This window comes from Callithrix jacchus, chromosome X (assembly GCF_049354715.1).
Source record: "Callithrix jacchus isolate 240 chromosome X, calJac240_pri, whole genome shotgun sequence".
NCBI classification, from domain to species: Eukaryota; Metazoa; Chordata; class Mammalia; order Primates; family Cebidae; genus Callithrix; species Callithrix jacchus.
In genome coordinates, this window is record NC_133524.1 from 70,017,501 (window position 1) to 70,029,102 (window position 11,602).

The 11,602-nt window shown below is 40.5% G+C and overlaps 1 protein-coding gene across 8 annotated transcripts in view; it reads right to left on the minus strand.

The window, feature by feature from the left end:
- The window catches only part of PHKA1 (phosphorylase kinase regulatory subunit alpha 1), a 186,775-nt gene extending 176,675 nt beyond the window's left edge, over positions 1 to 10,100 (minus strand). For all 8 annotated transcript variants that reach the window (XM_078362950.1, XM_078362949.1, XM_078362947.1 and 5 more), the window contains exons 1-3: positions 9,664 to 10,100; positions 8,365 to 8,523; positions 1,430 to 1,477 (exon numbers count right to left, since the gene is read on the minus strand). In XM_078362950.1, the coding sequence (XP_078219076.1) occupies positions 1,430 to 1,477; positions 8,365 to 8,523; positions 9,664 to 9,741 (285 nt within the window). In that variant the 5' untranslated portion in view covers positions 9,742 to 10,100. The remainder of the gene's footprint in view (positions 1 to 1,429; positions 1,478 to 8,364; positions 8,524 to 9,663) is intronic.
- Between the last annotated feature and the right edge of the window lie 1,502 nt (positions 10,101 to 11,602).

Consider the following 11,602-nt stretch of genomic DNA (forward strand, 5'->3'; position numbering starts at 1 on the left):
TATTTTCTATCTACCATATATTTCTATGTACTACTTTCTATCTACTATATATTTCTTTCTACTATAGATTTCTGTGCATGTAGGCAGTCACTTTATCAATCTGGGCCTCAATTTCTTCTTCTAATAAAACATAATATTGATCTCTAGAAAAACCAGGTCAGATTCAATATGGGTAATATACTTTAAGATCTCTTAAGATAAAACAGTTTTTTTAAGTAAAAACACTTTTGTATGCAAAAACATCACAAACAAGCCTCAAAAATAAATGATAGACTGCTGAAAAATTCACAATGCATATGACAAAGGACTAATGTCTATAATGTATAAGAACTCTTCAACAGGCAAGAAAGAACCTAGAAGATAGACAAAGGACTTAGCAGACAATCCATGAGGGAATGCAAATTTTCAATCTATACATAAACTTCACTGGAGGTCAGGAAAATGCAAATTACTGCAAGGAGATATAAATTCAAGGGTTCTTATCTCCAATCCTAAAATCTAAAACTTCAAAAAGGTTTTTCACCTAAGTTTTGCCTCAAAATTCATTTGTTGGCAACATCAGATTCAAATTGTCTTTATTCCACTTAGTATGAAAATGTATGTTTCCCTACAGAGATATTAATGTTTCCGATTATAGAGTGCTGTCTTAGACCTACATAAGGCATAAAATAATGTATGGTGTATATATAGCATACACCATATACTGTAAGGTTGGCAGGCATATGCACGTTTTAAAATCTGAAAAACTTTAAATTCTAAAGTTGATGGCCCCAAGGGTTTCAAATGAAGGTGTGAGGGTGTGTGTGTGTGTTTATTTGTTTTTGAGACTGGGTCTCACTCTGCCACCCAGGCTGGAGTGCAGTGGCACCATCTTGGCTCACTTGACCTCCTTGCAGCCTTGACCTCCTGGGCTCAAGTGATCCTCTCTCCTCACCCCCACCATCCCCAAGTAGCTGGGACTAAAGGAGTGCACCACCATGCCTGGCTAATTTTTACATTTTTTGTAGAGACAACATTTTGCCATGTTGCCCAGGCTGGTCTTGAACTCCTAGACTCAAGCAATCCACCCACCTTGGCCTCCCAGAATGCTGGGATTATAGGCAAGAGCTACCAGTGCCTGACCAAATGAGCATTTTTAGATCTGTATCATCTTTTTACCCAACATACACAATTGCATGTATAGTAATGATGAAACACATTAAAAATCATTTGTAGAGGGAGAAAAAAAGACTAGAAGGAGACATTCCAGTTGTAATTAGGTTGTGAGATTATGGGTGACATTTTCCCTCTCTAATTTTCCAAACTTTCTAAAATTAATGTGTACTATTTGTGAAACTGAAAAAAATATAAGCTATAAACATTCCCTAAGGGGTAGAGGTACTATTATAATGTGCTTTTATTAGAGAGGAAGGTGTTACCAATACCATACCTGTCTGATCATGCAGTGTAGCAGTCCTCTCATCAGCTTCACTACACTCTGCAGAAATAAATGGAAACAAGACAGTTATAAACATCCCTAGATACAGGAACACTTACTCAGCAACTGCAGTTGGTACATGACCTTTTGAGAACAAGTAACCCTATCCTGTGTTCCTATTTACATGGCATTTACTTTATAGATACACAGAAGAGCTGATTACAGCTAAAAGTGGAATCAAAAGCTATACTTTATAATCCCTTCAAGTCAAAAAAATCATCCAAGCTCCAACAGGTTTATGTAAAAATAAGCCAACCATCCTATTAGAGGACATTCCACCTCGAGAAAGGGGCAAGTCAGCTTAAAAATTGTAAGACTCTGAGGATACTCTAAAATACATCCTATGGCCTAAAAAAACTTCACTACAACACTGCTTTTGTATTTTCTAAACTAGAAAAGACTTATCTTCAAGTGTCCACAGAAATATTTATCTGGACATGTCCCCTAAAGAATAAAGTGAATTTCAATTAAGAATACGAAGGGGATTTGTTCATATTACTCAACCCTTTTTCCTTGAAAAAAAAGTCATAAGTTCTTTTCAAGTAATCACTATTTCTCTTACTAGGGATTGACAATTTAAAATAGTTTGTTTTCCAATCATAACATCTCAAAATTCTGATCACCAACTATATACTACATGACACTAAAGGGCCCATCAATTGTGGCATGGGTAGGCAATATGTTTTGGAGGAACATAGCGCTGAAGAGCTTCTCTATTTCTCTAAAAAACTTTGTTTCACAGTCCAAAAGAAAGCCAACCAGGTTACTCCAGGGTATGCTGGCTCAGAGGTAACTTCAGGACACCTCTGAAAAGTAATCTACTTGGAAGCCACATGATTCTGTTATTTTGTCAAAACATATTCAAATGGGACTACAAGCAATAGTCATGATAAGGATAAATACCTATTAAGTTCCAACTCTTTGTGAAGGTTTTTACTGAGGGAAAAATAAAAATAAAAATTGTTTCCGTTGGGAGAGTCCCTTTCTTAAGTAATTTCTGTCTATAAATGGTCTCCTCCCCTTACAGAACAAAAGAAGAAATTTTTAAAAGACAAAGAATAGGCAGTGCATGATTTTGTCACATTTTAAAGCCTGAAACATTTATTATAAAGCAAGGAAACTTATTATAACACCTATAAGAAGACATCTATATGACTTTGACCCTAATGAAAGAGTCCATCTCTTTAATATACCCTGTTACAGAAAGTATTTAATGCAACCTCTTCTGTGGGAAAACTTTATTCAATTCTGATACATGTCACCACATACTCAAAGTTTCTACCACATTCTGTCTTTTCTAACAGTCAATGAATTAGAATGAGAAACAGAGGGAGGAGCTTGAATAGTCTTGTCTTTAAATCAATGCCCCAAAGGAACTTATTTAAAAAAAACATATTGATGGCCTCTAATCAACCAATATAGAACTCAGCATTTATACTATTCTGTAAGAATCATGGGCTCACTTCATTGGCTTCACCATTTTACTGCCTTAGTCACTTTTTCTCTTGCAAATCCATCAGCTCTCTTTACCATCCAGCCCCACAGCTTCCAACTAAATTTTCTTTAAACAGCAAACCTGGGGAATCAAGGACTCAGTGGAGGATCTCAATTAGTGGTTATTATCAGTCATTTTTATCCTCAAGTTCTAACTTCCAAGGCAAGATAAAATTAGTAGGAAGCATGGGGTGGTAGGAATGATGGGAGGTATGTGTATTTTGTGTTCCCCAAACCAACTGCTTTCTGATCCAGGTGTTCTAGATGGCATTAATTATACATGTACATTCATACACCAGGGCTTCTACCCACACGAAGTGACTCTCCCTCTTGCCTATTCTTCTTGAGGATGTCAATCAATCAATCAATCCATATCTGTGAACTGACTTTATAAGAATATATAACTATGCAACTATATCTGTGTTATTTCTTACTCTCTCCCCCCAGGTATATGTCCAATTAGTTATTTATTGAATCTCTAACAGGTTTTGCAGAACATGAAGACAAGGATGATGGGAGAGATATGTGAAAAAAACTAAGCTACAGCATAGTCTACCCAGCATTTCCCAATTATCCTTTAAAACCCAACTCCTCTGTGAAGTCTTCCTTGCCTTGTTCCAGAGAAATTTAGACATTCCCACCTCTGTGTGTTCCCACAGAGCTTAGTAGTTATCTCAAACACATACAGTACCTATAGTACCTATCTTAATGTACTGTAACTGCTTTCTTATATATCTGTCTCCCCCATCAGACAATGAACTCCCTGAGAAAAAGGGGCAGAGGCCAGGTTCAGAAAAAGACCTTTAAGTCAATGGACTAAGTTGGATTAAAAAACTAACTCATGTCTGCAAGTAACTCTCAAATGGCTTATCAAAAAATCATATATATGTCTGTGTGTGTGTGTGTGTGTGTGTGTGTGCGTGCGTGTGTGCAGGGGTGGGTATGCAAATATGACAAACTATTAACAACTAGCAATTCAGATAGAGTATAAGCAAATATATTTAGTTTACTATTCTTGCAACTTTCCTGTAAGTTTGAAATTTTCCATAATAAAAAGTAGAGGGTTACATATAAACATTTTGTCCCATTTTCTTTTTAACATCTATTATAGGGCCTGGCACATGAGGATTACACAGTCGTCTTTTAAATAAAAAAAATGAAGACATTGAATGGCAAAGATAATAAGTAATCTAGAAGTTCCAAGAAAGAAGTCCTGAGAAAGAAGTGATCACTGTACAAGTGAGTGCTCTGTGAGAAAGGACAGGGGCCACAGAAAAAGTGGGATTGGTGCTAGGCTTTCAAAGGATATTAGTTTAGATTGGAAGGGAACAAGCATGTAGAAGAAGCAGCCCATAGAAATTTTTGTAGGTGGCAATGTCCATGTCTCCCATGGAGGCAAAAATTTAAACAAGACTGAATCCGAAGTCATAAGATCCAGGCTGCATTCATGGTACCATCAAATTCCAGCTTCATCTCTGGGCCTCAATCCCTTCACTTGTGAATTGGGGATAATAATACTTGATTCACAGGGTATTGTGAGAATAAAATACTGGTAATTATGAGAAAGTGTGTTGTACAATGGTAAGTATTTATTAAAATGTTAGGTATTTTTATTAAGGGATAAGTAGAGGAGTAATGAAGACAACAACCTGGCTAGAACTGGGGATATAATGGAGGGCATCAGTATGATATAATATTGAAAAAAAATAAGTTAGGACAAACCCATAGAGGGCCTTGCCTCTCAATCCAAAATGTCTGGACTTTACTTATGGAAAAATGAGAGCCACAGAAAGACTGTCAAGGATGGAAATGACATAATTTAAATGTGGTTTTCACAAAAGTGTTAGGTGATAAGGACTTAGACTAAGGTTGAGGCAGAAGGAAGAGAAAAGAGGGAATGGATTCAAGAGAAATTATAAGAACAGACTTTGGTGTGTATGCATCAAAAGGTAAGAGGGAAAAGTCAAAAATCATTTTAAGGTCAAGTAGCACTCTTCAAGCACTGTTTCATAGAATACTAGTTCAAGAGATTCTGGAAAAGCTATAAAATTCACTCCCATCTTAGACTAAAAATGCACATTAGTACACCAAACACTCTGAGAAATTATGGAATAAAGACACCTGCTGTTTAACATAGCCCCAAACTTAGTTGGCCTAGTATTCCACTGAACACACTATGGGAAATTCTCCAAGTAATATTGCCTGGGTGATTGGTAGAATGGAGACAGTAATAACAGAAAAAGAGATTGTTGATGAGTTGCCCTTGTTTGGTAGTTTGTTTTTAGTTGGAAAGGTGGGGTTTCAGACACACTGAGTTTAAGGAACCACAGTACATGCAGATGAAACTGAGGAGGTAACAAATGAAAACCCAGGTTTAAAATTGAAGTGAGGTCAGAGATGAAGACTTGAAAGTCATTCTCATAAAGGTAATAGTTAAAGTCATGAGAAAAGATGAACGACTACACAAAAAGAACAAAAATGAGGATGTAGAACTGGAGGCAGGCAAAGAGAGATGCTTATTTGTGTGCCTATATTTCTATGGGCGTGAGACTGTATCTACATGCCTGAGAGAAAGACAGTTGTAAAAACATACATGAGCATAATTCTACTCTCAATCTAGGATGTAGTAGTTGCCTAAACCCTTGTCCTCTTTTCATCCAGAATTCTCTTCAATTCTCTGACATTGTTTCTCAGAAAGAAACCAAGGTAAGAATTGGAAGGAAAGGTAGAAATAATTGACAATCAATGTTTTGGTAAAATCCACACAGTAATAGAAAGTTGACAGTAGGTTGGAATTTAATCCATGAATTTATTGGATTTAATCTATGTTCATATTTTGGCCATAATTAGTTATTATTAACGCTGGTTGTACAGTAGAATCACCCAGGTGGTTTTTTAAAAAAATATTGATGATACTGAGCTCTACTTCCAGAGATTCCTATTTAAATTGTTCTAAGCTAGGGTATAGTAAGGGTACTTCTTAAAAGATTCCTAGCTGGGAGCAGTGGCTCACGCCTGTAATCCCAGCACTTTGGGAGGCCTAGGTGGGCAGATCATTTGAGATCAGGAGTTCGAGCCAGGTCAACATGATGGAAGCTCATCTCTACTAAAAATAAAAATAAAAATAGCTGGGTATGGTGGTGTGCACCTGTAATTCCAGCTACTGGGGAGGCTGAGGCAAGAGAATCACTTGAACCCAGGATGCAGAGACTGCAGTGACCCGAGATTGCACTACAGCACTACAACCTGGGCAACAGAGCAAGAGTCAGTCTCAAAAAAAAAGAAAAGAAGAAAGCTTCCCAAGTGATTCCAAAGTACAGTCAGAGTTTAGAACCACTCATCCAGATCAGGGACAAGTCTAGCCCACTGCTGTTTTTATAAATTAAGTTTTATTCAAACATAATTATACTCATTCTTTATATATGGGGGCCCCTGAACAACACAAGTTTGAACTGTGCAGGTCCACTTACATATGGCTTTTTTCCAACCAAACACAGATCGAAAATACAGTATTCATGGATGAGAAACCCATGTATATGGAAGGCTGACTTTTCTTATAGATGAGTTCCACAGGGCTGACTGCAGAATTTGAGTATGCAGAGATTTGGTTATAAACAGCCTGTCCTGGAATCCCTCCCACATATACACTGAGGGATGACTGCATTGTCTCTGGCTGTGTTTGCACCACAGTCACAGAGCTAAGTAGTTGGGTAGAGACCACATGTGACCTACAACCCTAATGACGGAAATAGTTACTATCTGGTCTTTTACAGAGATGATTTTCTTGTCCCTGATTAACACTGAATCAAGTTTGAGAAAAAAATTGAGACCTAATAATAAAAATCTGTTTCAATTCATAATGAAAGTTCATAGAAATTTAAAAATTCCCACAAAAATCTTCTCTTTTTGAAAGATGTTTCCTAATTGCTATGATGTTTTGAAACATTCCTAATTACGATTAAGGTGGTATGAAAGGTACTTTTTGGCTATGTGAAAAATTATTTAATGAAACATTAAAATTTTAGAATGTGCAATTCAATGTTTCCCTACTATTCCCTCTTCCTCTGGTAAATTATTTATAACTGGGCCAAATAAGAAAAAGTGTTAATATTACAGAGAGATAACAGATTTATTCTACTAGTATTGAAAAAAAATTGGTCAAATTGTACCAGATATGGAATTCCAGTTCTATTGATATTAATTTCCAGCAAAAAAATGCAACAAACAAAACACTGAGGCAAAACTAGCAAAACATTGAGTAGGATGTAAGATTTGGGGGAGGGGAATGGGCAGGATTACAGGTGAATTTTTTAAACAGTCCTGTATATTTTCTAAATTTCTGCAATAGCATTATTTTTATAAAAGTCAAAAAAATATTGATCTGTACTATCTGATCCAGAGCAAAAACTCCAACAATTTTTTTGGTGGACCTATGTATCTCTCAATAATGGCTTAAATTAACAACAAATGCCTATTGTTGCTATGGACAATTCAATGAGATTCCTATTTCCAAGAACTGCAACCCCACATTATATTGGCACTCTTAAAAATAACCAAATATCAATATTCTGATTTGTAAATGAAGACTGGAGCCCAGATTGCCTAAGTCATAGACCACTGGAGAAAAATGGCTGCTATAGAGAGAATTTTTCCCACTAATGGAAATGAATGCACTTCCTTCTTATAACTGACAACAGAGTACTTCAACTCCCATAGTACCTCAGAATATTGTTTTCTTGGTTGTTAAAGAGGATGCAGTTCCCTTTGTGTCTAAACAGTTCTACAAAGGACGATTGTTTACTGAGGGGAAAGTGACTTAGAAGTTGGCTGAAAGGCATCTGCTGACTCTGACTTCATTTTGTCCAAGAGTTGGGGGAGGGAGGAAGCAACAGGCTCTGAAACAGTGACCACAGCTATAAAAATCAACAAATAAAGTCTTTACTGTGCCTAGTCCAGAAGGTTTGCTGATTTGTGTCATTTACCCTCGTACAAATACCACAATTTTTAAAAATGAAATAACACAGTAGATACCTGCCCCCAAACATTTTTCTCAATGAGAATAATAAATACAGTAGAGACTACAAGATACATTTACTTAGAGAGTTATGCATTTTAGGAAAGATCCCAGGATAGGATTTTCCACTGTAGTAACAGAACAGACTGTTCCCTCTCCCTCAAATCAGCAAGTTTCAAGTTTCCACTGCAAGAAAACCACTTCGGTACAATACAGGAAATCTTTCTGGAATACAATTTCAGAAAGATGATGAAAGAGAGAAAGGCAAAATACAGTTCTCTTAGCTTTTGGTGGGTTTCACTTCCTTCAGTTCCCACTCTGCCCCCAACACCCCCATCACATACAGCTTCAGATCTCTTTATATTTTTATTTTGAGTACCTGCTCCAATTCATAGGCCTTTGCCTTATCCTCGTCCCGGTCTGCGTTCTTCCGATAGGCCAGGCCCAAACCCCACACAGCCAAGATGCTGTACACATTATCTCGGACCCAAGCATCTTTCTGATCATAGCTGGCTGGAAGCAAGCCAGTAACTGGATTCTGCAAGGTGAAGAAAAAGAAGGCAGGAAGGTAACCATAGGTTGTTAACATTAGGAAACAGAATCTTCCACATGGGTTTTTTTAGGGACTTCAGTCTTTCTTCCACTTTTCCACTCTTGAGTTTTATAACCTCCTCTTCTGCTGACCGATTGCAGCAAACGCTATCTTCCCACCCTCCCAAGCTTTACTGAGCTATATTGGACACATTAAAAACTGTATATTTAGGGAGTACAAAATGATGATTTATGTATTCATTGGGAAATGATAAACACAATGACGTTTATTACCACATCTATCATCTCACAGTTACCTTTTTTTGGTGTGGTGAGAATACTTAAGATCTCTCTTAGCAAATTTCAGGTATACAATACAGTATGATTAACTACAGTCACCATGCTGCTATATGTTAGATCCCCAGAACTTGCTCATCTTATAACTGAAACTTTGTGCCCTTTGCAGATGCTATCTTGAATAAGGGGTAAGTGGTGGCTAACGCCTTTCAAGTCTGAAATGTGGGTATTATTAAAGACACAATTAAAGGTATTACAAAGTGCGCTTATAATGGATATTATTTAAAAAAAAAGTTTTAACTTTCTAGTTAGAATGAACTAGTGAACTAGCAATGAAAAACGAGCAGAAAGGAGCAGAAAAAAATATAATTAATAGTCTGTACAAAGTGCCTCTGACCTTCACAAGTCTAGTCTTAAAATGGATTAAAAAAAAGAATGTTCCTTTACCTCTTTTCTTTGGAAGAAGGGGAAGGAGATGACACCCAAACCTGGTGTGTGTGTTTGTGTGTCAATAAACAGGTGAAAACACTTCTTGCAACTCTGCCCCTGGAACTCTGCTATTGGCTGGGGGAGGGGGCGGGGGGGCGGTTGGGGGTTCAAAGCCATGACTGGAGCTCCTGACTAAAGGTGGTGCCTGACCAGCTCTGTTCCTGGTCTAACACCACCTACCTTTCCTTCAGGGTCCTTTACCACCTCTCCAGCCAGGAGGCGGGAGAACCTGCTACAGACAGACAGACACACACACACACACACACACACACACACACACACAGTTTGTAAAAGGTCTCCGTCCAGGCTATCATACCCTACATCCTCCCTCGTTGATTACAGGCAACACCCCTGCACTTACCTGATGGCACAGGATGGTCTGTTGAACCAGCCGAGCGTAGCCATCCAGCCGGACCCCGGAGTTACTACGGCTCCTCATGGCTACACGTTTCTAGTCGTCCTCTGAGAAATAGCCCGGGTGCCACCGGAGCCTTCGGTCCCTAAGGAACGAGGATCCAACGCAGCTCCACCCTCGTGGTGGGAGGCCCAAGTGCCAGGCACCACAGAGCCCTCCCACCGCTCAGGCCTGGCGAGGTGGGTTCCGCGTAGCGCTCCGCGCTCAGGCGGCCTGTGGGGCCCACCACCCAACAGCGCTAGCACCGACCTCCCGCAGTTTAGAGCCCCGCCGCAGCTGTCCCCTTAGTCCCGTCCGTCCTCCGTGCGTGGCTCCGGCATCCGCTCAACTCAAGGAGACTGCCTGCGGCCCACAGCCTCCCGCCTCGCCGCCGCCAACAAGTCAGCGACCGCAGCACCGCCTCCACCTTGCGGGAGACGCCAGTGAGAGGCGGGGCGGGCGCGGCGGATTCTGGCAGCTGCGCGCTGCGACCCCGGAGCTTGCCCGCCCCGGGGCCGAGAATGTGTCACCGTAGGCAATGTGCTTTCCGAGGTTTATTTTCGAAACACCTCAGATGACTATTTCAGTTTTCCACACTTGCTGTGCACACGGGATGTTGGGGAGGTTCTTCTTTCTTCTACAGGACTACTTTTATACAGGGACCTACGGTAAACTTCAAAACTGAAAGTCACGTTTGTGTTCCAGGTCTAAAGACTTGGATTTCTGAGTCTTTATTGCATTTTAGATTTTGGCTTTAAAAGTTCAAATTACACACCTCACTCCGACCCAAAATAACCAAACAGGAACTCCCTAGCTTATTTTACTCTTTAGTAACTGGCGAGTCTGCGGGTTTGGGAGGGAGGAGGCAGTGGTGCCCAGGCGGGGAACAGCTGGGAGCTAGCAAGCCCCTGAGAGCGGCTTTGGCAGAACTGGAGCTGGAAGAGAACCTATAACTGCTTCGGTTGGCTCCCTCGTGCACTCTAGGTCACAAGACTGAGGCAACAAACACTCAGCGGAAAATAAAGTAGGGAAGGAAAGTTATATAAGAAACTTGCAGGCCAGGCGCAGTGGCTCACTCCTGTAATTCCAGCACTTTGGGAGGTCGAGGCGGGTGGATCGCCTGAGGTCAGGAGTTCGAGACCATCCTGGCCAACATGACAAAACTCAGTCTCTACTAAAAATACAAAATTAACCTGGCGTGGTGGCGCGGGCCTGTAATCCCAGCTACTTGGGAGGCTGAGGCAGGAGAATCACTTGAACCCGGGAGGAGGAGGTTGCAGTGAGCCGAGTTCCCTCCACTGCATTCCAGCCCTGGCAACGCAGCAAGGCTCCGTCTCAAAAAAAAAAAAAAAAAAAAAAAAAAAAAAAGGCAGCAACAGCAGCTTGCAATGGCCGAGTGCCTTACATCTGTAATCCCAGCACTTTGCTGAGGAGGGCGGATCACTTGAAGTCAGGCGTTCGAGACCAGCCTAGACAACATTGTGAACCCCTGCTCCCCGTCTCTACTAAAAATACAAAAATTAGCCAGGCGTGGTGGCGCGCTCCTGTAGTTCCAGCTACTCCGGAGGCTGAAGCAGGAGAATCGCTTGAACCCGGGAAGTAGAGGTTGCAGTGAGCCGAGATGGCACCACTGCACTCCAGCCTGGGCGACAATAGCGAAACGTCGGGAAAAAAAAAAAAAAAAGGCAGCAGCTTGCAGATAACGTTGCTTGCTGGCTTCCGGGAATCAGTCTGCAACCCTTGGGGCGGCCCAGCAGGGGTCTCAGTGCCTTTGCTCCCTTCATCTCAAGGCCCTTCCTCCACCCGCCTCCTCTTGCTCTCTGCTTATTCAAACCTTTCAAGACCCTGCTTATGTACCACCTATTCCCGGAATCGCGGGATAAGAGAATTAGACCGATTGACTTCA